The 27,704-nt window shown below is 39.5% G+C and overlaps 6 protein-coding genes across 10 annotated transcripts; 4 read left to right on the top strand and 2 right to left on the bottom strand.

Moving 5' to 3' along the window:
- Positions 1 to 280: 280 nt before the first annotated feature.
- LOC113716792 (probable aspartic proteinase GIP1) lies at positions 281 to 1,893 on the top strand. Its single transcript, XM_027241239.2, has one exon. The coding sequence runs from the start codon at positions 381 to 383 to the stop codon at positions 1,713 to 1,715; it is 1,335 nt and encodes a 444-aa protein (XP_027097040.2). The 5' UTR covers positions 281 to 380; the 3' UTR covers positions 1,716 to 1,893.
- Positions 1,894 to 1,966: 73 nt separating this feature from the next.
- LOC113733334 (probable aspartic proteinase GIP2) lies at positions 1,967 to 3,595 on the top strand. Its single transcript, XM_027259687.2, has one exon. It carries the CDS (start codon positions 2,117 to 2,119, stop codon positions 3,506 to 3,508), a length of 1,392 nt encoding a protein of 463 aa, XP_027115488.2. The 5' UTR covers positions 1,967 to 2,116; the 3' UTR covers positions 3,509 to 3,595.
- A 361-nt stretch (positions 3,596 to 3,956) lies between these two features.
- LOC113733357 (uncharacterized) lies at positions 3,957 to 6,134 on the bottom strand. The gene is made up of 6 exons (XM_027259723.2): positions 5,910 to 6,134; positions 5,608 to 5,811; positions 5,004 to 5,315; positions 4,614 to 4,775; positions 4,379 to 4,462; positions 3,957 to 4,236 (listed from the first exon to the last, which is right to left on the bottom strand). Exons 1-6 carry the CDS (start codon positions 5,937 to 5,939, stop codon positions 4,129 to 4,131), a joined length of 900 nt encoding a protein of 299 aa, XP_027115524.2. The 5' UTR covers positions 5,940 to 6,134; the 3' UTR covers positions 3,957 to 4,128.
- A 1,062-nt stretch (positions 6,135 to 7,196) lies between these two features.
- Positions 7,197 to 10,502, bottom strand: LOC140015447 (uncharacterized). 5 transcript variants are annotated; one of them, XM_072068043.1, is made up of 7 exons: positions 10,143 to 10,502; positions 9,792 to 9,862; positions 9,236 to 9,344; positions 8,989 to 9,071; positions 8,098 to 8,256; positions 7,838 to 7,939; positions 7,197 to 7,714 (listed from the first exon to the last, which is right to left on the bottom strand). In XM_072068043.1, the coding sequence occupies exons 1-7, from the start codon at positions 10,213 to 10,215 to the stop codon at positions 7,652 to 7,654; spliced, it is 660 nt and encodes a 219-aa protein (XP_071924144.1). In that variant the 5' UTR covers positions 10,216 to 10,502; the 3' UTR covers positions 7,197 to 7,651. The 5 variants fall into 5 exon arrangements, with proteins under 5 accessions (XP_071924144.1, XP_071924134.1, XP_071924131.1 ...); XM_072068033.1 differs by having other exon boundaries at positions 7,197 to 7,593; positions 9,792 to 9,875; positions 10,143 to 10,499; XM_072068030.1 differs by having other exon boundaries at positions 7,197 to 7,593; positions 10,143 to 10,499.
- Positions 10,503 to 11,681: 1,179 nt separating this feature from the next.
- Positions 11,682 to 15,082, top strand: LOC140004492 (uncharacterized). The gene is made up of 8 exons (XM_072068026.1): positions 11,682 to 11,820; positions 12,296 to 12,703; positions 12,920 to 12,985; positions 13,073 to 13,165; positions 13,374 to 13,439; positions 13,756 to 13,821; positions 14,449 to 14,508; positions 14,594 to 15,082. Exons 2-8 carry the CDS (start codon positions 12,344 to 12,346, stop codon positions 14,759 to 14,761), a joined length of 879 nt encoding a protein of 292 aa, XP_071924127.1. The 5' UTR covers positions 11,682 to 11,820; positions 12,296 to 12,343; the 3' UTR covers positions 14,762 to 15,082.
- A 6,217-nt stretch (positions 15,083 to 21,299) lies between these two features.
- On the top strand, positions 21,300 to 23,197 carry LOC140015442 (adenylate isopentenyltransferase 3, chloroplastic-like). The gene has a single exon (XM_072068022.1). It carries the CDS (start codon positions 21,751 to 21,753, stop codon positions 22,771 to 22,773), a length of 1,023 nt encoding a protein of 340 aa, XP_071924123.1. The 5' UTR covers positions 21,300 to 21,750; the 3' UTR covers positions 22,774 to 23,197.
- The last annotated feature ends 4,507 nt before the right edge of the window (positions 23,198 to 27,704 follow it).

Here is a 27,704-nt window from a genome sequence, read left to right as displayed (position 1 = left end):
ATTCTACCGTGTAGAAAACGGGCGCCGTATAGAGTTCAAGCACAGATCGCTCACTCTCTAGTCATTTTCTTTTGGGGAGTGGGGGAGGGGCAATCGTAGCCAGCAGGGAATGCTTAATGGGTAAAAAGATGGCAAAACAAGACCGCTGAAGGATGGATCATCATCCCATGAAATTGCGGATGTCTTCTTCCGGTTCCATGTTGCAAACTGCCATTCTACCATCATCCTCCTGCATGCTTCCCCACAACACACACGTCAAAAAAGGCCATGACTAATAGTCTAATACATGAACTTGCGTCATCTCATCTGCTGTGTTGGATAATACTTCCTACTTTCCACCTACGCTACGAATTTGTTTCTGCCCCATTCCAATCCAAACCATGGAATTCAATCCTCAAGAAAAGCAATGGCACCTCTTTAAGTTCAAGCTCCAGTTCTTCTCTGTTGTTTCATTTCTGTGCATTCACCTTTCTTCTTCAGCTGTTTTAGCTCCCATTCTCCAGGATCCTTCCACTCGGCTTCAGTTTCTGTCACTTTACTTGAGAACCCCTTACCAGCAGCCCACAAAACTACTCGTTGACCTCACTGCCCCTTTCAGCTGGGTGGAATGCACCTGCAGCAACCGCTCTTCCTGTACGTACCGCTACCACCCGCTTCCCTGCGCTTCTCCTCTTTGCAACTGGCTCAATTCACCCGCTTGTTCAAACTGCTCTTCTGAACCCACCACCGATCCCATTTGCTCCGACGGCTTGTGCCATCTCTTCTTCGCAAGACCAAGGTACCGGAAAAGAGTGAGGGTGCAGGCACTAGCTGACTCCCTGGCACTACCCGTCACCAACGGTCGCAACCCGGGTCAGCTCGAGGTCGTCCCCGAATTTGTATTCTCATGTTCTGAGAGGTCATTACTCAAAGGCCATGTCCCCAGAGGCGTCACCGGCTTGGCAGCCCTTGGCCGGTCCAAATTCTCGCTGCCGGCCCAAGTTAGCAATTCTCTATCTTCCCCAAATGTTTTTGCTCTGTGCCCGTCGGATTCACCGTCGGCTCCGGGAGTGGCTTTTTTCGGTACTAGAGGGCCATATTTCTTTCTGCCCGAGATTGACCTCTCAAAACATCTGAATTACACTCCACTCCTTATCTCAACCGACGAAGACGAAGCATACCTCATCGGCTTGACTTCCATAAGAGTCAACGGCAGAGTTGCCGTGAAACTAAACCGGAGCGTCCTGACCGTCGATGAGAATGGTTTTGGTGGGACCACGCTCAGCCTGTCAACTCCATACACCGTATTAGAGTCTTCAATCTACGCGAGTTTAGTTGAGGCGTTCGTGAACGAATCTGCTGCTGCCGCCTTCAAGCTCACCGCAACGCAGCCCGTGAGTCCATTTAGCGTGTGTTATGATGCGGGGGATGTTCTGGTAACGAGCGCTGGACCGGCAGTACCGACCATTGATCTGGTGATGCAGTCTAATGACGTAGTTTGGAGAATATTGGGATCAAATTCGATGGTTAGGATGGCGAGGGAGGGAGTAGATGTGTGGTGCTTGGCTTTATTGGACGGTGGGGTCAATCCTCCGGCGACGATTGTCATCGGGGGGCAACAGATGGTGGACAATCTACTGCAGTTTGACCTGGATTCTCAGCAGCTAGGATTTAGCTCTTCGGTGTTGGTACACGATACCATGTGCGCCAACTTCAACTTCACGGTTAACGCTTAACAGTAGAAATAGCAGAATGAAGATATGCTACTCCACTATTAAGTCTTATCATTGAATCGGTAAAAGATTTGGATTACGTAATTAGAAAAGTTGGAAGCCTTTAATGTACTCCACTACTGCCGCTTTCATCGATGAGGTTTACTTTAATACTAATTAAAAGGCTATCTCTGTTTACGTAGATTGTCAATTGAGTTCAGCATCTGATCATTTGTTTATGTATCAATATTCAGAAATTTCGCACTGGCAATCCAACCCCACATAACTCAATCCTCAGATAAAACCAATTCCCGACTCAATATCATATCATGAGTGAAAGTACCAGTAGTAGTAGAAGCTAGCTCGCAGTATTTGTCCTCCACCATCTTCTTTACACTACTTATAAATGGATTTCGCTGCAATGCATGGGTGGCAGCGGCATGCATATTATTATTGATTTGAAGTTGAAAGCCATGCAAGCTCCAGCCTCGAAGCCCCTCTCCTTTTCCATCCTCCTCTCCTCCTCATTGTTATTAATCTTCGTCTCCTCATCTCTCCACCCCGCCCAAGCAGACCAACCCCTCCTCACACCCATCAAAAAGGACACCTCCACCAACTTATACTCTGTCTCAGTTTACCTCAAGACCCCTCTTCAACACACCAATTTGCACCTCGACCTGGGAGCCTCCCTCACCTGGGTTGACTGCACTCGTCGCTACAACTCCTCCACTTACCGCCACGTCCTCTACAACGCCTCCCTCTGCCTTGAGCTCGACACCCGCATTTATGGCAACTGTTTCAAAAGTCCCGGTCCCTCGTGCTTCAACGACTCCTGCGAATTCTTCCCTGAGAATTCCGTGACTCGGCAGATTGCCATAGGAGATATACTGCTCGACTCGCTTGCCTTGCCCACCACTGACGGCCGAAACCCGGGCAAACTGGGCCTGGATTCAGATTTCGTGTTTTCTTGCGGTACAACCAAGTTGCTGAGGGGCTTGGCTAGAGGAGTCACCGGATTGGCGGCTTTAGGCAGGTTCAATTTCTCCCTGCCGGCTCAGCTCGGCCGAGCCTTCTCTTCTCCATTGATATTCGCGATTTGCTTGCCCAGTACGCCCTCCGCAAACGGCGCGGCTTTCTTCAACTCCGCTGGGCCCTATTACTTCTTGCCCGGAATTGACCTTTCAAAATCGCTGATTTACACTCCCCTCCTCTTAAACCCCTACGGCGACACCATAACCCCTTACCCTAACCGCCCATCGGATGAGTATTTCATTGGGGTGACTTCCATCAAGGTCAACGGCAATGCCGTGCCTTTAAATAAGACCCTCCTTGCCATCAATCAAGAGAATGGATTCGGCGGGACCAAGGTTACGACTTCCACGCCATACACCCTGCTGCACACCTCCATTTTCAAGGCCTTCACTGCCGCGTTTGAGCAGGAATCAGCCGCTCTCAACCTCTCCTCAATAACGCCGGTGAAGCCATTCAGTCTGTGCTACGAAGCGGACAAGATAGCCAGCACGCGCGTGGGGCCGGCTGTTCCCACCATTGATCTGGTGCTGCAGAGTGATGATGTGCTTTGGAGGATCTTTGGCGCGAATTCGATGGTCAGCGTCAAAGTCAACGGTGAGGATGGCTTGTGCCTGGGTTTCGTGGATGGCGGGCCAAACCCCAGGACCTCAATCGTGATTGGAGGACATCAGATTGAAGACAATCTGCTCCAGTTTGACCTGGTTTCCAAGAGGCTCGGTTTCAGCTCTTCCGTTCTGTTCCGGAGCACAACTTGCTCCAACTTCAATTTCACCACCAACAAATGACTCCAATAGTTCATGATGAAGCACCCCTTTCTTTTTTTTTTCTAAATATATAATAATCTGCTGTTTTATTTTAACAGCGTACGTGTATTTCCTCCTTTGCTGCTCGGTCAGCGTTCCGTTAATGAATAATCCTATAATTTAAAAAAATAATAAAAAAAAAGGACAACACTTGTTTTGCTTTGCTCGTAATTACTTGCCATTATAGAATCAGTTCTTAACTGGAGTGCTCGAGGAAGAAGTATATACACGGACAGAGATAAGGTTTTGATAAGGTTGTTTTACTTTCAATCAAACTCTCCCATCAGATCAGCCTAATAAAGAAGACTTCGTAAGCATATAGTTGCGCTATGATAGCACTGTTAAGTTACCAAAAGTTTCTTCCTTTTTCCTAATCAATTCCAGCCAGGAAAAGAAGTTGGATCATCAATGAGTGAGTGACTGCACAGGGTATGAAAATGCAGGTGAAATATATCCTCACAAATACAAAGGCATACAAATTAAGCAGATTATTCGGTAGATGGTTTGTGGTACAAAAGAAGCGACACAAATGATCAATTAAAGTTTGCCAAGATGTTTTTCAGCTCCAAGCAAATGTAAACTTTCACGGGGGCACGTCAAATTCAAACCAAAATAGAGCCCTCTGTTACAACAACTGCTTTCCCTCGCAGAAGCACTCTTTGATTCTTCTCGTCCACATGCAAATGGAGCACACCACTTCTTGGTGATGCCTGAGTCAGGAGATCGGTTCTCAATAAGCAACGGGATAAAATCCTTGATTTCTACCTCTTCTATTTCTTACTGTCCATATATTCAAGTGTTCATGTTCAATGTGAAGAAAAAGGGAAAAGCAGAGAGAGAGAGAGAGAGAACCTGATATGCAACAAAATCGCATTTCCCAAGCTTTTTGCTCCAGTACGGTGCCAAGGCACAATGTGCACTCCCACATACAGGATCCTGAAATTTGGAAAGCAAGTCATCTGACAGGATCCCGACCATTTAAAAGTCCATAAAATGGATTTTTTTTGTCTTTTTTGGTTAATCAGGCATATGTAATCATGTGATTAATTCATCTACAAGAATATTTCACAAGGTTGAGACAAATAACCTCATTGATCCCATATTTTGGGCAGAAGAAGCGACTGTAGAAGTCAAATCCAGATTCAGGGGGTGCAGGTCCTGTTATAATTAGCCCGCTGCCTGGACATCTTTTGATCTCATCAAAAAGTGGTTCTGCTTCTACAACTGCCTTTCCTGATGGGAGCACAACCTACCAAAACATGACCACCATTGTCATTAGCATGTACTTTCTCAAGATTGCTCTTGGGAAATAGTTGATTAACCAAAGTTCCCGCTCTATTTTAATTGAGCATAATATCCTTACTAGTTACATCATGTTTAAATTAGTGGTTACTTGAGCATAATATCCTTAGTAGTTACATCATGTTTGCGAAAGATAAAAGCACATAATGGTCTCTCAAAAAGAGAGGAAACTTACAAGGAGATCCTCTTCAGTAGTTGTCTTATGGATCTCGACCACTGAAGCACCATTCAAGCTTTTAGAGATTTCCGAGATCTCCGCAGAATTAGGTGCAGCAATTGGGACTACAGGGAAATCTAATTCAACAAAGTAGTCCTCTTGGATATCGCCATTTTGATGGTCGATTGAATTTGAGGTTTTGGAATCTGGCACTTTCTTGGCTGTTAAAATTCCTGATAGCGTCAGGAATTCTATCTTATCAGAATTCACCAGACCATAACTGAAGAGAAAATATGAAGCTGCTAACGTTGCATGTCCACAGAGTTTAACCTGCAAATACAGATACGGAAAATGTCCAGCACTCGATGGATATCAGATATGTCTTGCTACAATGTGGAAAACTTGACTTCATGCAGTCTTCAGTAGTAGTTGCCTAGTTGGAATACTTGACTTCAATATCAAAGCGCCAACTTCTTTTATTTTAGGATCTAAGATTTGGGCTGAAGGGAAAGAGATGCCCATCCACAACAGAAAGGCAGTACTAGTGCAAAGTACAGATGGGATTCTCTCGGTATTAACATGAAGGAAAATTTTCAAATATCGATATCCAAGACGGACTGACCTCAGCTACTGGAGTGAACCAACGTAGTTTAAATCTGGGAGTTGTGGACTGTGAGTCAGAGTCGACAATCCGAGTGAGGTAACAAGTTTCCGAGATATTAAATTCGGTAGCAACAGATTGCATCCATTCTTCGTCCTTGTCGTCCTCTAACACACACACTGCCGCCGGGTTCCCCTTGAACGCCTGGTCCGCGAAAGCATCCACCTAAACTTACCCAATTAGACCAAATCAAATTAAGAAGGTATAAACCCTAATTCTGTGATGCGTTAATTGGAATTAAAACGTGAAAGGAGAACGCATACCACGCAGAACTTAACAGGTTTTCTGGCCATACTGCAACAGTATAGAAGCGTTATGTACCGACTCCACCTGCCCTCCTGTCCTCCGGCTAAGTGAGCTACGCCACTGGAAAGGTTATATGCTTGGGAGACAGAAGATGTAGGAGAAAGTGCTAAAAGTATTATATATATATATACAAAATGCCACAGCACATTTTCACGTTCTTTGTCCCATTTTGGCTTTTGCGATTTGTTTCCCAAGCTGATCAATGCAAGCAGCAACTAGCAAAATTGAACTTCTCCACAAATATTCTTGCGCTACAAGCATACGACTGATTGCAATAATTTATTACTATTTCTATATAGATGATTGTACTTCTCCACCAATAATCTTGCGCTACAAGAACACTACTGATTGCAATAATTTATTATTTACTATATAGGCAAATCCATCAAAACGTGCATGATAAAATTTGGTTCCAATCTTTGATCATGTTTTATCTTAAATTCATCTAGGGGTGTGCATCGAATTCGATTTTGGTAAATCGAAACTATGAATTCGGAATTTTCAAAAATTTGGAAGTTGGAAATTTCGACATTTTTAAATTGTGAATTCACAAATTTCGATTTCGATTCTAATTCATTTCGAAATTCGGCATTTTACCAAAATTAGTGAATTGAACTTATAAGTTTATAACATAATTTGCTAAATTAGATGCTAATTTTTGTTCTATACAACTAACTAGTCAATACAAATAATAGTTAGATGTATTATTATATCATATAAATATTTTATACTACATATATGTATCAATATACATGTATATGTATATTATATATACAAATTTGAATTCAAAATAGATAGTTGATTTACCGTTTTCAATTCATGAATTCAAAAGCAAAAATTTTGATTTTCTTTCTGCTTTTCGTTTTCTTTGATTTCGAAATTCCGAATTGAAATCAAAATTGGTCGGTAAATCAAATATTTTCGAAATTGCACACTCCCAAATTCATCATATAACTCATACATAATCATTTGTTAAGGGATAAAATGATTAAATCTCATTTGTAGTTAAATAAATAAGCTAATCTATATTTGCTTTTATTCGTTAAAAAGTAGGACATGGCCTAAATTATATTTATTTTTCTCCTAAAAAGTGGAATCTGATCTTTTTTTATACTAAAAATAACTACATGTAAATCACGTAATAATTTTAGGGAGAAGCAAATAAGGAACAACTTTGAGAATTTCTGAACTTTCTAAGTTTTAAACATAATTTTTCTCTAAACACATTATTAATTATTTTCCAGTTAGTCAGTCTCTGAGGAAACTTTTATTCAGAATCAATTTACAAGAGAGACACATTTCACCTGCTATAGGCCTAAATCAAATCTACCCGCATCACGAAACAAATCATTTCAACAACATTTGAACTACAAGCACTGAGCACGTTATTTTTTGGTACAAGGGTTCAATGCCAAACTTGATCTCCATGAACTAAAAGACAATGCACAAATTTGTGCAATAATACATGATCACATAATTGGACAATGATCACCAGATCCCTTCTTTCGCCATCTTGAGAAAGTTACAAAGAGTGATGTTCGGAAGCTCAAAATCACCGGCCTTCTTCTTCCTTATTCTGGTCATTTTCAATGTCTCTGTTCCCTTTGATTGCGTCACTGTTACTGACACCAAGTTGTAGAACTGTTGAACGGGAATTTTGGGGCACAACATCAGACTCATAACTAAATACAGCAGCCGGTTAATGACAACTGCTGCTCTTTTCTTTCAGGAAAAGAGAGATAATTTCTTGGCAGGGTAACACCTTTAATGACAAGTTATTGTGATCAACAACTTATCAACATCTAATGGGAAATAATGACTCTTCGATGCTGAGTGCAAATAGTGAGTCTTACATATTAAAGAAGAACCAAGTGGGCAAATATACCTCACAAACACCGTGCAGCAACAACCGGCGGAAAGGATCTTGAACATTTAACTCAAGAACACCACCATCTCCAGTCTCCTTGACAAAGTCCCGGATGCACTCCTAAAACACATAAGAGGATGAGTAAATTAATACAGGAATCATAGACAACATAAAGCATGCAAATAAATCAAGATCATCACGACAATAGAGTAGATGTAGGGTAATAGATGATAAGAAGAGGAAGTAATTATACTCTGTCTTGTCGATCTCAAGGTTACCTCATATCCACTTATCAATTCTGGAAGAAAGCTACGACGGAAAGCTTCTCTAGTTCTACAATCAACTCTATGCCATGCAGTAAGTACAGCAACCTTGTCTGCATCACCATGACTTTTCTGTTTCATTCCTGAACCTTTGAGGGCTTCTATCATCATCGTCTACCATAAGGACAGAAAAATTTAAAAGAATCAGGCGATATTGCCATATCACAGGCCAAATTCAAAAGGTACAGGAGAATAATACCTAAACAAATAATGAAGTGTCCATATTTTATTCCTGTCAGAGTGTGCGAGAGAGAGAGAGAGAGAGAGAGCACAAACAAGCAAAATCTGACACTAGTAAACCTTAGAATTTAGTACATTGCTAACATTTGGTATCAGGCAATATATCCTCCTCCCATCAAATTCCTCAACAACCATACTTTCCTACACCAACTCTCAATTCCAGCAAGCCATATTAAAGAAGATATACCAGCCAACACACGCACATGCACACACAAAAATGACAGATACAACATGAAAAATAGCAAGCAAATAAAGAAAAATAAGGAAGAAGACAATGGCATATTTAATTCAATAAGTCACGAAAATGTTAGAGAAAACATATCATCCAACACGGAGAGGTGAACCAAGGGCTAAAGGCATCCATGGTCTTTAAAGTTCATGGCTCACCCACACCTTGTTTACTGATCCCTCAACAAACACATGTACTAATTTCGTTTATCCATGCAAGAGGACTTAATGAATGTAATCTTTATGTAAGATTTAAAGTTAGCAGGAGAGAGAGCAAGTTCACTTCAACAGTGAAAGGACCAGTGTAATGCAACCCAAATATCATGCAAAAATAGTTTAGAGATAATGTTCGTAATCATGTGGTAACGAGAATAATACCTCTTTATCCATATCCACGGTTCTAAATTTGTCCCATTCTCCTATATTTGTCATGCTAAATGGGGACAGTGGCACATCATCACCTGTAAGATGAAGCTAGATCAGAAATATTTACAAATTCAGGCCATATTGAATAGTAAGGAAGTTACACCAAGATGAATGCTAACAAATTAAAACTGCGAAAACATATGTATTAAACAGCTGATACAAATCATGACAAAGCTACTTCCAGAGGGTTGTCTCCTACCCCAAGGCGGTGGAGCAAACAAGCCTCTAATTTCTTCTGCATTTAGACGAGGAACGAGCTCCATTAAAAGGCGATCATTTAACCATCTTCGAGATCTCCGGTTGCTGACCTGCAACAATTTGAGAAAAATCAGGAGGAATATAGCTAAGCAGGGCTGCAATTGAACGTTCACAATTTATGAATCTGATGGCCGAAATGATAGAAAGAGAGTGGAATCAATGATTACATCATTTCAAGCATACCATTGACCGTTCAAATTTGCCATGAGATTTGAACCCTAAATTTAGAAAGATTCATGACTAGCTGCACGTCCTAGGCATCCATTCCATTAGATAAACAGATAAAAACATTAAACCAATTTTATCACCTGCAGTGCAATCTAACAGTCTTGAAGATAAATAATAACCTACAAATTCAAGTTGCTACTGCAAACTTAGCCATAACTATTGTTAGTAACTAGTAACTGAAGAATAACAGTATCCAAGCTAGAGATAATAGGGGAAAGATAAAATCTTGCTAAAAGCGCAGAAGAAAAAATGAGAACTTGGGAAGTTACTTTTCCAGTCAAGCTCTCCAGGAACTCGATCTTTTTCTCAATATCCGTTCCTCTGCACTTCTCATTTTCTCCTGCAATTATCCCCTATAGAAAAATCACTGATTTTTCCCAAAAGTATATAATACATCCCGGAAACAGAATAATGTCTGTCGGGAAGACCCAGGGAATCAAGAAAATCTAGATCAGCAAGATTTATACTGGACCAGAAAATAATTTACAAATATCCTAATATCCAAAGCTATTTAAAAACTTGCTTTAACTGGCTCAGACGATTAAAAAGAAACCCCAAAAAAAAAACCCAATAAACTGGCAGCTGACAAAATGGAAAAAGAATGATAGAAATCGTAGGACCTTTGGGGTCATCAAAGAGGGACTGCCATAAGAGAAGATCTTCTTCTCTCTGCAAAATCTGAGGGGTCGCCATAATTGATATTCTTGAAGTTGACTTTCGAGGGGCTGAGAATTAAAAATCTCTGCTTTTCCTTTGTTGAGGGCGGGCGTTTCGTTGATTCAGCTGCTCCTGTCTGACTTTCTTTATGTGGGATTGAGTAGTTTAGGAGGCAGGGTGGAGAGGAGCAGAAATCAGAATAAAAGGGGAAGGGATTCGGAGGGAGGGAGACGAAGACCAACCAAACACGGTGTTATCAGATTCTACTGGGAATATGCGTTGGTGCTCTTTGGCGGGGTTTGGGTTTGCGGCGGGGGGTTGGATTCTATAACGACAAATTGATACATTTGGCCAACAAATGCCAAAGTTGTCCTTGTTTCAGCAACTGGTAAAATGAAAAGGCAAGGTGTGAATCTTCCACCAACAAAAGATGAATGTTGTTACAAAATTTTATAATGAAAAAAAAATTAAAGAATCATAGATTTTAACTTATCACACTTTGCATTTTAAAATTCTTCAATAAATAATAAAAAAAAGCATTTGATAGCATAAAAAGTAAGAATTGCAATTTCTATAACAGGAAAGTCCTTTAATTAAATCGAATTCCAAATGATAAAATGTACCTAGTAAAGTTAAAATACGTGCTTGTACATATGCTTATAGGTCAAGTAGATTTCACTCTAGTAATTAAAGTTGATATTTTAGGAATTAGAAATCTTGGACCCTGTCTCGCTTCTTAAATTACACTCGTCTCCTTTTACAGAACTTTAAAAAGAAAAGTTAAATAAAAAAAAAAGCTTAGAGTCAAAGGAAACAGGACAGGGGAGGTTTTTTTTGTTACGGTGAATTGAATTTACTTATGTTTGATATGCAAAAAAGTTGCAAAACGAGAACAGACACGATAATTAATTTAGGTAGTTATTGAAATTTTTGAACAGTCAAGATTTGATCAATCAACTATCAATATTCAAGATGTTACCTATTGAACTATCAAATATGTAAATTTTAGACCATCTCATCTGATTTTAATGTTAATTCTGCGAAATCTAAATGCTCGTATGATTTACGAGATATATTATTAATAGTTATGTTTGACAAAAAGTCAACGATGAAATTAGACGAAATTGTTCAAAATTTATATTTTTAATAGCCTAGTAGATAAAAATATATTATTAATAATTAAATAGCCAAAACTCAACTATTATAAAAGTTTGGTGACTACTTGGATAATTTCCTTGAACAGACAAGTAAGCGGGCACAGCCGTATTAATGGTCTAATGGGTTGCTCCCTAACATTAAATAGATGAACCGATTAAGCTCATCAGATATAAGGTGTAGTACCGGCCCAAAACAAACCCCCAATCTCCTCTTTTAATTGCAATCCCTCCCTGCATTTCATTAGTGACAACTGACAAAGGAAAGGAGCGCCAGTCAGTTGAGAAATGTACGCACAAATACAATACGTGTTTATTAAATATACATATATTTATACACTCCTATGTATTACTCTGAAATTCTCAATGGTCTCTCACTCACTGGAGACAGCATCATCTAACTAACCCCATTGCATTCCATTCCAGTCTCCAGTCCGTTGCTAGGGTTTTCTGGCCCTCGCCACTCACCTCTCTCCCGCATCTCCCGGTACGTACTACGTTTACTACATTAGGACTGTTGTTGTTTCTTCTTCTTCTTTCTTTTTTTTTTTCTCAAAACTTTTTTTTATTTTACATTTTTCTTTTTGGAATTACAGCTCTGTGTTATACTTGATTCAACAATTCGAATTCCCATTTCTTGGGATTCCCTTCTGCTTTTGCAAGTATCAGGTTTACTAGCATCTTCGCTTTTAATACTAGGATTATCTAAAGACTAGGAGGTGATTGCAATTGAAATTTTGCTTCAAAAACCAACCTTTTGTAGGGAAACCATCCTCTTTAACTCTGCTTGCATCTGCATTTGACCAAAAAAAAAATTTTTTTTTTCTAGTTTAGTTAGCTTCGTCACCTATGCACCTGGTTGTCTTGATATTCTGATGTTTTGCCTTACGACGAAGTACGACCCACAAATATTTACGGTTATTGGATGATTACTGATACCGCAATTTAACTTCTTTTTACAGCTTTTCTTCTCCACTTAAGCAAGTATTTTCTTCCTTGGATTGGAGACAATGGAAGATGAGAGTAATTGCAATGCCTTCCCCTTTACTACCACGACATTAGCCTTTGGTGGCCGGGGGAGCAGCTCCAGCAATAATCACAATGTTTATTATATGCAAGAAGAAGCTGATCATAGCCACTACCTCAACTTTGCAGCCGCAGCAGCTGCTAGCAACGACACCACTCCTCATCATGCTCCTACCACTTTACCCTCCTGGCTTTGCTGCCAGCCAACACCCCAGAATTATGTTCATTTTCTCGCAGAAAATGGGGCCTCCCAAGTCCATAACGAAATACTACCATTCAACAATTCACCTGGATCGTCTGGTTTTACAACCCCTGAGGCTTCTTTTGACATGGTTGTTTACAAGGTAGAGTTACAAACTCCAATGCTTTACCTTCATACTCTCTCTCTCTCTCTCTTAAATGGAGTATTTCCCTTGCTTATTCTGGGCATCATGACACGCCCACACACACAACTCTTTAACAATTGTTTCTCCGTCGTATTTAATTTTCTCAAACACTTCACTTCGTAACTGATGAAAATGGTGCTGATGTTCTGTTTTCTTCAACTGTTCAAATGACAGAGGCCGCACACTGAAGGAGTACCTCCGAGTAACTTAACAGTCTTAGGATTTCAAATTCCCTCTCAGGTCAAGTTTCTAGAGTTATTTCTCTCTGAAAACTTGTGTTGAACTTTTAATAGACCTTAACAAAACAAGTTTTGCTGATGCAAGCAGAATTCAAATGAAAGTTATGGCACTGCTGTGACTGGTTCTCCTTCCACAGTTCCTAGCAGCACATCAAGACAGAAAGCCGCTACCGCTGATCGTGTGAGCTTCAAATCTCTTAACCAACTGTATTTTACAAGCAAGCTAGTTGTTCCGTTGACCTGTGTGCTTAGCAGCATTCTATTATGTCTCTTGATAGTTCTTTAACTTCTTTTTAGGAATTTTATTTCTCCATAGTACTATAATTCTTCCATTTGGCCTTGTGGATCCCGAGTTAGCAACTTATCTTCGTCGCTGGCTTTTTATGCAGCGTCGCAGGTTGAGGATTTCTGAGGGAGTTGAGGCGTTACAGGAGCTCCTTCCACATCCAAGAGAGGTAATACATTTTATTGATCTGGACCAAGGAGCAAAGGAAAAAGCCTTCATAACTGTTGTTGAAACTTTTTGTTTGAAGTATGGCAGAATATATATATATATCTATCAAGAAGTTGTAGCTTTGGCACATGATGGGTGCTTAACCACTGCAGACATTGGCTTCTGTAGCGACCATTGACCGCCTTTTAACATCTTGCTGAGCAGTGTTTTTCTGGTCCTAACTACATGATTTTCACATGGCCTGCCCACTTCCTGCCGCATGAAACACATGGATTGTTGCCTGTCGTTAAAATAAATTGTTTCTCTTGGTTTTGCAGGGTGGCAAGGCATCTGTACTGGATGATATTATTGATCATATAAAGTATTTACAATTTCAAGTAAAGGTATATCTGCGTCTATCATTTGTTTCTTAGTAGAACATTGCATATTGCATAGCTCAGATGTCTGCTGATGTAAGTCCAATAAATAATCCACTGAATCTTGTGATGCACAAAATCTGCATTGGCCTGCTTTTAGTTGTTTTACAAGGTTGGCTTTCAGATACAGAGTCTGGTGCTTTCTAAAAACAGGTAGTTTTCCAAAAGCTGCGGAACATGAGATAATAGTTCAAATGGTGTTTGTGGCAATAATTACAGCTAGCGACAATAATTGTTTATCTGCAGTATTTGGATAGAGTTGTTTGCCTCTTGTTTCTGCTAATCCTGAAGAATTGAAGATGCTCAATATTATGATTATGAGATTAGATGCCACCGAATGGTTCTTGCATTGTTTGAAAGAGTTTATTTAGATTATTTGGTTCATCGTCGAGGATTGGAGGATCTCTTCATGCCATGTGGGGTGTCTTCAAATTTGAGATTCTCTTTAGTATGCTATAATACGCTTGCACTAAATTACCATTAAATTTCTGCCAATGGCAGATTTAGTGCCAGGTTTTCTCTGTTTTTTTTTTTTAAATAATTAATTATGCAAGTGTTTATGAACTAGCCCTTGCCCAAATTTGACCTGCGCAGGAACTGAGTCAAAGCAGGTTGGGAGGAGAATCATCTTCAACTCCATTCATTCTGCTTGAGGTATGTTCCTGCATCCACCTAGCTAAAATCTAAAAAACATATATAATGATGTGTAAGGATGGCATGTCATTCTTGCTATGTGCAGGGTTATGGCCATTTCCTTCTTCGTGACCAGATGCAGAATGAACCTCTGGAAGAGATGATGGGGAGGCTGCTGGAGGTGAATCCATTGGCTGCAACACAGCTGTTGGAGAGCGGAGGCCTTATTGTGATGCCAATGTCTTTGGCTGAGGGGTTACGCCCCCAAAACTAGAATCTCCACACGCAGGTCCACCTGTAATTTTCGACATATAGTTGGCACTCCAATTTCTTTGTTTTGGTGTACACCCCTAATCACCACCAGCCCCTCCAAGAATCAAAGAAGATCGAAGTCAGACATCTTATACTGCCACACGGTTGGCGACGCAGAATCCTTGAAGGCAATTGCTTACTAAGCAAAGTTGAGATTGGTTGATTATCTGATGGAAGCTATATGTTAAACCGTATTATGCTTTTGGTCTTGGTCAGTGCTTTGACAGTATCTGCTAATTCATATCTTGTGGTAAACAAAGCTGGAGCTATGCTCTTTCTGTCACTATCTTCATCACCGTATTGCCTTCCTGTTTCCGGGCACGCTTACCTCTGCTTAAAAGAAGCACTCACTCTCGTCTCTCTCCCCTTCTTCAAAATGCTCCTGAAGTTTCTAGGCAATAATAATGTCTTTTTCCTTTCAGATAGATAATTACGCATTCATCTGCATTCGGGGTGGCACGTTTGCTGTTTAGAACGTTTATAACGTTAATAAATACTAGGATCGAAGGGTCAAGTAATAAAACAAGAAAATTATTGGCTGATAGGGCTGGGGATTCAATAGTTGGTTGGCGGAAAAGAGTGCTCGGGGCGTGGAGTGGAGTCGAAAGCTTCACGCTTGGCCTTCCCCGCAGAAGGGAATGGATTCAAATCTTCGCTTTTGGGCCGATGATGGTTCATATGTCGGACTCCGTCTGTGGTTGACCTGAGTTTTCAACCGGAAAGAATTCTGTGCCTGTGGTTGCACCTGCAACAGTAGTGAATCATGAAACTTGGTCTGGGCTACCAAAAAGAAAACCATGTGTGAAGGAAATAAGATGGCGCGGCTTGAGGAGGCCCCCAGAATGGCCAACTTAAAAAAAGAAAGGCGAGACCAAAAGCAGCAGCATTTGGAAAAAATGGCCAATTTCGTACCTAAATTTTTTATTAGTGTCAATTTAGTTCCTGACTTTTATTTCTAACTAATTGATACTTGAACTTATCTCGCAGTTCTAATTAAAGGCCTTCGCGGTGGCACCACTACCTAAAATTGATTTGACTCCTAATTAAACAAGAGTATTATCACGAGAATGTAATAAAACAAGTAAATGGTATAACAAAATCACCAAATAAAACTTTTTAATCGTGTAAAAAATCACTAGATAAAACTTTTTTAAAGTTTGATATTGTGATTTTTTACACAATTTACTTAATTTTTTATAACCCATAAGTGATGTTTCTAAAATACCCTTCTTTAATTGGTCAATTAAGAGTCAGATTAGTTTTAGGTGGTGAAGCCGCCACAGGAGTCCTTAATTGGAAATGCAAAATAAGTTCACATATCAAATTGACTAGGAATAAAAGTTAGGGACTAAATCAACACTAATAAAAAGTTTAGAGATAAAATTGTCTATTTTCCCCAGCATCTGTGTGGAATTTCAACTAAACATTGGCAGATAGCTCAGAGAGATCACGAAGAAAGGAGCTTATTTTGATCCGCATTCCACTCTACACCAAAAAATGGGGACAAAAAGGACAAGAAAAAGTCAAACACGGAGGATAAATAGGGTGGCCACTAGTTGGACCAAGTCTCACGCTCTCCACTCTCCAAAAGCATAGAAGCTTTGCCTTTGCGGGAAGTTTCATTGAACCATTTGTTGCTTAAGGACATCATTTGTTTCAAAGGTGTCCAGAACCTCAATTTTCCAATGGCCGGTCAGTGATGTGGGGATGCTCATCGTCTATGTCAAACCAGTTGTCAAGCACTCGGGATTTAATCAGCAAGAGCTAGGCTATATATACATAGATATATATATATAGGCTTTTTTATTTATATTATTATAATAAAATATTTTAAAAATATCTTTAAAAACAGCTAATCCAATCGAAAACGCTTGAAGCAGTGGCCTTTTAGGAAGGAGATGCAGCGATATGACATGACAGGATGATTGTCATAATGAAAAGTACAACCTTTTGTCCTCCGATGGTACACCACCACCTCCTCCAACCGCCCCTTTTCACAATAACTGCGACCCAGGAGAACATTTTGTCTTTCCCTCTTCCCTCTTCTTTTCTCACTTCACCCAGGCCACCGCCCCCACCCCAACCCCCCCCCCCCCCAAATCCCCCCAAATCCCCGAGGGTCGTCGCTCTTTTATGAGTTTATCTGATAATTTCTCTCAAAAATATCTTTTTTTTTCAGCAACGATACATTTGTATAACCTATTCTATTCTAATTTAGGGGGAGGAGGATGCTAAGGAGGCTGTGGTAGGAAATTAGTAGATATACAGACCTAACTAGACAAAGGAATACTATGATACAATCTTTAGATTTTTTTCGCTGCACATGAGGTTTGAACCCTCACCTACAGTCCAAAGAGGGACATAAGCCCCTCCCTGGTGGCCACTGAGCCAATCCCCTCTCTGGTGGCCACTAAGCCATTGCCCCAGTGGTTCCCTAAAAAACATCTTCGTTTCCCAATATTTTCACCAGACGGGTTACTTTTGGTCACGTCCTAGATTTTTGTCAATAACTACTTGGGCGGAGCAATATGGACCTGTGCTTATTTCGAAGGAAATTTTGTAAATTGATAAATGTAAAATAGTACTAGTAAGCATAGTTATTAAACCCAACTCGGGAAGGAATCCGACGAAGGAGGTGAGTTAATGGTTTACTGGTTCAATCAGTGAGAGAGTGGTTGAACCGGTGGGTCACTAAATATATTTAAATATTATATTTCATAATTTTTTTATATAAGATATATTATATTTCATAATTTTTTATATAAGACATATGATAAAATTGTAATAAATAATGCCATAGCAAAAGCTCATTTAATTTAATTTGCTATAAAATAATTAATTCATATAAGAATCAATCAAATATAAAGTTATTTAGTAATACACCAAACTTCAAGTATAAAATTTTATCTATATTTAGTGTAATTATCTAACTTATTTATGAATTTTAAGTGTAAAAAATTATTAAAAATAATATTTGTCTTTAAAATGAATTATGTAATATGTTATTTTTGAAATCCATTTTATAACTTATAGAATTTGAAGGGTAATAAATTTTTATTAAAAGTTTCCAATATATTTGTTTTAGAGAAAAAAAAAGATAGAATTGAAAAAATATTTATATATTATAATAAAACTAGTTTATTAGTGTATTTCAAAGTAGCCTAGTGGTAAGTATGTTGTAGTGTTGGGAGAGGTCCAAGGTTCAAACTCCAACAAAGGCAATAAAATTTTTTCACAAAACCGGGTTCAAGGACAAAATTGGCCGGATTTTCGATTTAATCCGGTCGGATTGTCGGGTCATTGACTAGTCAATGGTTCCCTTGCTCAAACGATCTGATTTGAAACCCGATCCGATCCAATAATCGATTCATCGATTTGATCGGTTCGACCGTCGGATCGGACCGGGTTTAATAACTATGCTAGCAAGACTTGAAGAAGGATCCGTTCTTGTGAGCTTCACTTTTCCTACTTTTATTTTCTCTATGCTAAAAAGTAGAGTATGAAAAGTGATTCCGAAAGTTGTTTGAAATTTTGGGCACATCTATTTCTTGACTTCCAAGTTGGAAAAACGAAAAGTTGCTTCCACGAGAGCGAATTTTTTCTTTTTCTTTTTTTTATTAATGACTGAGCATCTTCTGATTTTGACATTTTAAAATACAAGACAAATTAGTCAAAGAACATCTGCAGATACATTAAGATTTTGAAAAAAATTATTCTAATAATTGTGAGTAAACTAGAAGAAGACGAGCTGTTCATTATGTGAATTTTCGTTTCCTCAAGTCTATTGGTATTTGGCAGTAGTTGTCACAATACTATTATACTAATAATAATAAAATAATTGACGAAAAATCATTTGCTCACGCATGATTGCAACTCCCACTTGCACACGGAATCGAATCGAAGGCAAGTCGATACTAGGAAGGGACCCATCCATTACATCAACTAGTCCGTTTTTTCAATTTGCCATCTGTCAGAATCAACTTTTTTGGCGGATTTTTTGGCCGTCAACCTAATATTATTTGTATAATATAATCTATCTTATTTTATAAAAAAAATTAAAAGATATATATAAGCCTGACTAGACTAGAACGGAGACTCGGTAAAAGGAGATGTTCTCACAACCCTTTTAAAACTTTTTTATTAATAGTGATGTGAGATTCGAACATCCGAGCTATCGCTCCCGACTTTGGTGGCCACTAGCTTTGGCTCATTGGTTGACTTTTTGGCAGATAAGGTTGGTCAACTTTAAGGTTGATTCAGAAAAGATAAGAGAAGGGTTCCATTACGCCAGTAAAAAGGCGGATCGGGATTCCGACTTCCATTAATTACGCATCAGGAGCAATTAGAGTTTTAGTGAGTTACAGTAATCTAACGATCATGCTCCTCCTCATTTCGCGGTAATTAATTAAGAGTTTCCAAATTTGTAATAGCTGGTTAGCTAGCCCCCCCCCCCCCCGCCCCCCCGCGGGGGTTTCTCCTTGCATGTTGGAGCTTCTAGTTCATTTCAAAGCAACGCATTAATGTGATCGAATTTCTAGTAAAAAAAAAAAAAGGATTATCGTGTCTCTTGAATCAAAAGAAAAGTTGAAGAGATGTATTTTATATCATCATTTTTTTTTTTTGTTTTAACAACTTCGTTGGAAACATGATTGATTAGCGACCTGTCCCCGCAAATAAAACCAACTCTGTGTATGGAGAAGTTTTATGCAGAGAATAAAATCCGAATAATGCTCCTTTTCTTTTAGTCCTACCATCATATCCTCACCCCAATCATGAAAAATGGAAGTATCGATCCCACCCACTGTAGAGCTTTTGAAAGGAATCTCCGTTGTGAATGTTTTTTTTTAGGAAACAGTCCATTTACTAAATCCATTTTTTTTCATTTGGGAAGATGTTTGAAAACCATCATATCTTTTAGAAATTGATTTTGAAAAATCCCACCTTTTGAGAATTTACTCGAAGATGAACGAATTAAGTTAGATGCTCGATCAAATCGGAACTACACTCTTAAAAACTCCTTAAATTCTGTTTGATCGTTGCTAAATTTGCAAGCAAACGTGAATTTTGAAAATTTCAAGATATCTCCAACCATACGAACTTCATTCAAGACACTCGGTGTTTATGACATTTGTGAAACAGAAAAGAGAGCGAGTAGTTCTTGACAGAAGCTGCTGGCTTTCATAGTTCTTGACAAAAGATCACACTATAAGCTAGGAATTAATCACGGGGACGAATGTTGCAGATGAGCTCAAGCATGATTACTGATTAGTTAAGTTGAGGGTCAGAGTCCAGTCCACTATAAATATTCCACCAGGTGTGTCAGCTTGGTGGTTGCTGCTTGACGCGGGAAGCCATAGTCACAGGGCGACTGACGTTGGAGAATATATATAGCCTGACAGGGACATGCTCAACTTTGTCGCTAGACATGTCAATGGGTCGGGTCTTACCCAAAGTCAACCCAGATCCAATATATTTAAGTAGGATTTGGATTTAATTTCTCAAATTCAAACTCTATCCAGATCCAGACTCGGGCCCTGTAAGAGAGATCGTTGGTCTGGATAGGGTTTGATTTTTTAGAATTCATATCCAAATCCAGATCCATACCAGACATTACCTAGACCCATATATATTTAATTAAATAATATATATTAGTAAATTTATAAAATAATATAATATTTTATGGCTATTGGATCGAATACAGTAAGATTTTATGGCATCAGAATCTGCATTTAGTGTTGGTAGTTAGGTGATTGATGAAACTCGTGCCAAATTGCTTCTAGATGTGGTTGAAACATTAATGATTACTGATGATTGAATTGAATAAAAAAAATGAGTAAGTGTTTATAAATTTTCTTATTCTATTATTTATTTGCCATCGGTCCTTAGTCAAATGACTTTTATATCATTCAGTATTTTAGTGTTGGATTGCGAGACATTTACCAACATTGAGGTTTAAATAAGAAAAGAGGTAAAAAATTACATTTCTTTAATAAGACTAAATATTTATATATGTTATGGTTGTTTTCTTTTTTAAAAACTAATCTTAGTTATCATTGTAATTGGTACAAACTTTTTCAAGAAAATGAGAAAAAGATAAAGACAAACAAATAAAATATTAGATGTGTATGCAGTTGAATCTTTAAAAATATATAGAAATAATTAATAATAATTATTTCTTTGAGTTCACAGTATTACATTCAACTTGTTGAATGTTAATTTTATTATTTGAAAATAAAAATTGGATAGTATTTATATTATTTATGAATTCTATATATTTTAATTACATTTTTACTTTAATATGTTTAAAAAATACGCATGGATATCCATTGGATACCTGAATCCATACAGGTTTGAGCATGGACTTACTTTTTCAGATCTAAAGGGGTTTGAATTTGAGTTTGGGTCTAATTAAATTAAATGGATTTAGATATGAATCAAAGGGATCCAACTCAAACCCTATCCATTGACATGCCTATTTTGTGGCTAATCTTTGGCTCCTTTTTGTCCACTTCGCTTTCGCGCATACACACCTGAAATCTTCTTCGCATTACGCCTATTTATAGATTGATTGATATCCAGCCTTGTTTTTCATCTCACCGGCGCCTTCTCCTCCATATCAATTAGTGCTGCTGTTTCTAGTGGGGGCTGACGGCTGAGGGGAGCAACAAAACAATTGTCACTACTTTCCTATATATGGCATAACTGCATAAGATAAGCTGCCTATCAACTTCCGTCCCCCTGACCCTCCCCACCACATTTTTGAGGCGCCGCGTCACTTGATATGTATATTATATATATACGTGTATAATGCGACATCAACTGATCCGAATGCTAGGAAGGATTATTCATCGCATATAGTCTGGTCTTCTGGCTTTGTTTTCCGCGTCTGCATAATTTAATTTCTCATCCCCGATCAATCTCCGCTGTACTATCTGTATAAATACTTACACAATGACGATGAGCTCAATGTCGATGCTGAATCCAAAGCCGCCACCTTTACGGCGCGTTCCTACCAGTGCCAGTGGTGGGCTTGACATGCAACTCCTCATCCATCAGCGGCCGCAGCGGTTAGACAATGTTGTGGTGGTCATGGGAGCTACCGGCACCGGCAAATCAAGACTCTCCATCGACCTGGCCACCCGTTTCCCCGCTGAAATTGTGAACTCCGACAAAATGCAAGTATACAGAGGGCTTGACATTGTCACCAATAAAATCACTGACGACGAGCGTCGCGGGGTCCCGCACCACCTGCTAGGAGTGATCGATCCTAATGCGGATTTTACTGCTACAAGTTTCTGCAGCAAGGCTTCGGCCGTCACCAAATCTATAGTCGGCCGGGGCAAGCTTCCAATCATCGTGGGGGGCTCCAATTCTTTTGTGGAGGCCCTGATCGAAGGTGGTGAGGGCCGGTCGAGATACAATTGTTGCTTTCTCTGGGTGGACGTGTCATTGCCCGTGCTACATTCCTTCGTATCCGAGCGAGTGGATCGGATGGTCGAGAAAGGAATGGTGGATGAGATAAGGGAAATTTTCAACCCGGATGGTTGCGATTACTCGAGAGGCATTAAAAGATCAATTGGGGTGGCTGAATTCGATCGGTACTTTCGAGCTAAACCATTTTGCGACCGAAAAGCCGAGGCCAGGCTGCTAGAGGAAGCCATAAATCAGACCAAGGCTAACACGTGCAAACTGGCCTGTCGCCAACTGGATAAAATCATCCGACTGAGAAATGTGAAGGGATGGAAAATCCACCGGCTAGATGCTACCGCAGCGTTCAGAAAACGTGGCGAAGAAGCGGATAAAGAGTGGGAGAATCTTGTGGTGGGTCCCAGCACGAAAATGGTCTCTAGATTCCTGTACAGCCATGCCGCCGTCACAAGTGCGCAGGTGAGGTCGGGGATGGGGAAGGCGGTGCCGGTGGCAGCTGCTGCAACTCACCAGAGAACGAGTTGCACTACTGTTATTAACTTATGATCATGCGGTGCCGGTGGCAACTATGCTACATGATGCAGCAAAGTTTTGGCGATGTCGATGTCTGCTAAATTAAGTAGTAGCCGTAGCAGTGGTAGTAGCCATTTTCGTCTAGTGACCACACCTGACAGTTTTGAGTGTTGACGCTGCACTGCACTATGATATCGTCTTTTCTGTTTAGGTCACATCTGTACACTACGCGATTTATCATCTTGCCCCTGTAATACTAATAATAATACTTTTGCCCTGCTGTCCACCTCTGCCCATTGACTGCGCTGGCTCGTTCTCTATGGTTGTGTGACGAAGAGGAGAAAATATTGCTGGTTATACAAAGGTAATTCAATTAATACAGTACTACTACCTCCAATTTTTCTTTTGTAAATAAATAAATAAATAAATGCTAGCTTTGTCTCAGGAGTGGTTATTCTATTGTTTGCTCCGCGAAGGGAAAATATTATTGAGGACACATGGATCTCTCCGTGGAAATTCTCTCCATTTATTCATATCCAAATTTATATAACATTATACGATTATACGATTGTGTCATTACTTTTCTTCTGATCTTTAAATCAATACGTTAAGATATCTTTTTTTCTTTTTTTTTTTTTTCCTTTTTGAGAATGTTTCGACATTTGAATGGTGAAATATGGGTCAAACTGTAACAAAATTTGCAATGATTAATCAAACGCAAAAATATGAAATTTTGTTTATGACTAACACAAGTAATAAAATAAATTATGAACTTGTTATAAAAAAGAAATATATTATGAACAGAGTTGCTTTTCAAAAATAGTTTTTAAATTAATTTTATTAGGATGTATTGAAGAGAAATTTTCTCGAATATATTGGAGAGGAGCCTAACCTCACTTGGCTATCAGAGGAGAGGCTAGTCCCTCCCTGGGGGCGCAGGTCAACGGATCAAACTAACCTCTTGACTATTAATATTTTCTCTCGAAAATTTCTTGAAATATTGTCAAAGGTTATTTAGCGTCTTTCGAATCTCTTCTCTTAATAGAATAGATTAGATTAGATTAGATAAGATAGTTCCATTTTCATTACCATTACTCGTACCTTTTCCCAGTACAAGACTAGTTGTACCAATATCTTGTCTGTCTTACAATAATGTCATCCATGCTAAGAGTGGCATTTTTCTAGCCTATTCTTCGAGAAAATGGTACTCGTGACATTTAATGCGTGTTCCTCGATAACTCAATATTAGGGCTGCAAACGAATCGAGCCGCTCGCGAGCGGCTCGAGTCAAGCTCGAGTCGAGCTTGAGCCGACTCGAGTCAAACTCGAGCTCAGAATATTAAACTCGTTAGTTCGCGAGCCGGCTCGTGAGGTTGAGTATATATATATTTTTTTTATTTTTATTTTTATTTAATAATAAAATTACGTATATTATATATATTTTTATTTTTTATTTTCATAGTAAAATTACGTATATATCCTTAATATTTTATTATCTATTAAGAAAAAAATATTATTTTATTTATTTTTTAAAAATAAAATAATTATTTTTTATTTTTTTCGAGCTCGAGCTCGGCTCGACTTGATTCGAATCGAGCTCGAGCTCGATAAAATTTAGTCGAGACTCGGCTCGATTAGCTCAAAACTCGACTCGATTCGACTCGTTTGCAGCCCTACTCAATATCAACTAGGACAACCCAAATTTGGTCTGATCAACCCGATTGTTAGGACTAATAAGTCTTGTATACTATTGGGTTGAACAGAGTTTATGTTTTAGCATGAGGCCTGATTACTTCACAAAGGTTTAATGAGACTCAACCCGATTGAAACCTAACCCGACCAATTAAGGATATGAGCATATTTTATTTATTTATAATGATGTATATTATTTAATAACTATATGTATAATAACGAGCAGAATTTATAGCTACATTTAACGATAGAAATAAATGAATATTATATACGTATTAATTATATATAATTTTGAATTAATAAGCGCGAGTTTGAGTCAGGTCTGAATTAGGTCCGATATTTTTGCGAGTTGGGCATGAGCCTTAGATACTGGACACGAAACCTGAACTCAGAAGTCCGAAAATTCTATTTTATTTTGCGAGTCGAGATCAAACTTTTCGAAACCCAACTTCCGACATCCTAAATGATTTGAACGCGACTCACTGCCCTATGCCCTCATCGTGCTAGTTGGTAATGGTTTTTGGAAGAAATAATGAACTCAATGACAAATCCATCAGATGCTCAGCATTAGTCAGAGGAATCGCAATGGAATTTCAGGGCCCAGACTCAACAAGTGGTGGTGCGCCTGTAGCTAGCTACTAGCGAAGATTTTTTTCCAGGCGCTGCTACTCAATGACAATCATGGCAGTAGAATTTGTAGGTTGCCGGGGTCCCAAGTGCAACTCCCTTTGCTTGCTTCCTTAGTAGTAGTAGTAGCAGCAGCAGCAAGTAAAATGACGGCTCAACTAATGAGACGATGAGTAGCCAGTAGTCGGACAGTGAAAGCAACGTAAGTAATATCCCAAATGCATGAGAGGACTCGCGCCTGCGTACGTATGCATTTGCATTTGCCCGTGGAAGGAACATGCGCGATGTGATTGATAAATCATCATTTCATTCCATGTTTACTCGCTCTTAATTTTATGTTGCCTTTGATATCATACCAACTTTCTGCTGTTCAAACGCCGCCCCGTGTGTGCGGGAGATTGGATTAGAGAGCCGAAGTAAATCTGTCATCTTGGAAAAGTTCAAATAATCTAACGTGGAGCACTCTGAAGTCTGAACTCTCATCCAATCAAGCTTTTCTTTCTTTCGTTTTATTTATGTGATCTAATGCGATCAGTCCTGCTCGCCAGTTGAACGTGAAGTCTGCTAGTTAACTAGATTTAGTACCGCTTAATTTGGGCTGAACAATGCCTTCCAAATCATCTTCATGTAAACAGAGCCAGCTTTCTTGCGAAATTGTGCAATTTGTCCATGGAGCCACGCACCGTCCTTTTCTTCCTAATATATAGATAACGTTGCACCAAAAAACTGTCATAATAAAAGTGACCATAGTTCCTAGGTTTCAATCAAGGCCATTTGTCGGTCCCAGGAAATTCTGGGATCCACCTCAAATGACGATAATATATATTGCCAGTTGGAAGTATATTTGGCTGCCACAGTCGTGCATGTCATGAGGACGAATGCGGTCACTCAATCTGTCAATTAATTGCTGCCATGATGGCTCCGAAAAACTTCACTCTGATAAGCGTGGAATGAAGTCTCATCAATCATTCAGTTACTTGGGTCGCTATCACTGACGGTCTATCACAGGTTTTTAATCGCCATCTCAATCGGGAGATGATGATCATATAATAAACTCCATCTATGTGGAATGCAGGGACCGATGTCACTTCAACCATACCGGTATTGATCCATGGGCAAGATAACATAATATTCTACGAGAAGCAATCTTCTTTCTTTCTGTGGTTCTAAATTTTGACAGAAGGAATCCCATCACCCCCGCTGGGGTCAATCTGGCAGCACTCGCTGAGAAACATCCTAGACTCGGAAAGGAAATAAAGTTGCCGTCAGTTTTGATGATGAATTTGTGTGACTGGTAGGATTAACTCTTTGATCAGAAATTGAAAGTAAGGCCCAAAGATGCCCTAACTCCCTAGCTGTAGAACATTTGATTATTTGAAGATTGGATTGGCCGAAACCCGGGTTCCACTGGTAAATCAAGTATTCAGTGGGAGATTGCGGACCTGGGAGAGGCATTACCCGAGCACTCAAACAAAATATTAGCACGCCAAAATCCCAATTTTTAGTTTGGATTTCTAAGCAGCAGATTGGAGATCCAAAAGATTCACAAGTTTTAGTACTGGCACTGCCTTAGATATTCCAACAAAAAATCTTTGATATGGAAGCGAGGTTGAAAGTCACTCTCCCTGAGCCTCCAAGTGAAGCCTATTCACCTAATTCATCTAGAAAATGTTGGCACAAAATTTATTCTTTTCACGGTAGAATTTCAACATGTAACCCATACAAGCTATCATCTCTTACAGAGAGTGATTGAGAAAGAACAAGGCATAATTCAAGCTTTTAACCTTAAGAGTAAGAGGAACATCAACAGAACATTAAGTTCTCACTTTTAACACTGCATATGCACGAGTAATAACTAGGTTGTTATCCGTGATGCACACTGAAAAGTCACATTACATGAGTCCTTCACCGAGACTGTGTACTCATGGACCGGCCTGGAAAGGAAAGGAGGTAAGTAAACCAGCAGATCACAGACACATTCACTGTCAATGGTTCCCAACCAATGGCAGCAACTTGCCTCAACAGGTGTCATTGTGTGCCCATGCCTCCTGTGCCTATGCTCATGCCTGTGCCCATCCTTGTGCTCATGCTCGTGTTCGTGTTCATGCTCATGCTCATGTTCGTGCTGATGCTCGTGTTCGTGTTCATGCTCATGCTTACGGTCATGACTGAGCTGATGCTTTAGGCTGTCATGTCGCTCAATCAGTGATGGAGGAGGAGGAGAGGGCGAAGGGCTAGGAACATATGGCAGAAATGCACATGCATGACTTGCCAGTGCAAACTGGGATGCACAAAGCGGACGAGGAGCAATGGGAGGAGGAATGGGCCTTGGTATCCATTGGCCGTTTGTCCTCGGCTGCACAACCAGAAATACAAGAAAGACCGCTAGCTTCAGAATCTTGGGTTCATCCATGCCCCTGCCCTTTTAGTCAGAACAGAAAACCCACCATAAAAGAGTGGCTAAAAAGCATCCCTTCTTTTGCTTATATACCAGAATTGTCATAAGCTTTTCGTGTTCTCTAGTTGGCCATTCTCCAGAATGCGGTAGATACGAGTTTGGGTAAGTGTGGTGGTTAATCAGCATAGTATAATGGGCTAACAATGCCTCATTCACTTCGTGTGAAGAGCAGCGGCTTACGTGAAGC

This window comes from Coffea arabica, chromosome 1e, assembly GCF_036785885.1.
Source record: "Coffea arabica cultivar ET-39 chromosome 1e, Coffea Arabica ET-39 HiFi, whole genome shotgun sequence".
In the NCBI taxonomy this organism is placed as follows: Eukaryota; Viridiplantae; Streptophyta; class Magnoliopsida; order Gentianales; family Rubiaceae; genus Coffea; species Coffea arabica.
This window is presented reverse-complemented; position numbering and strand designations above follow the sequence as displayed.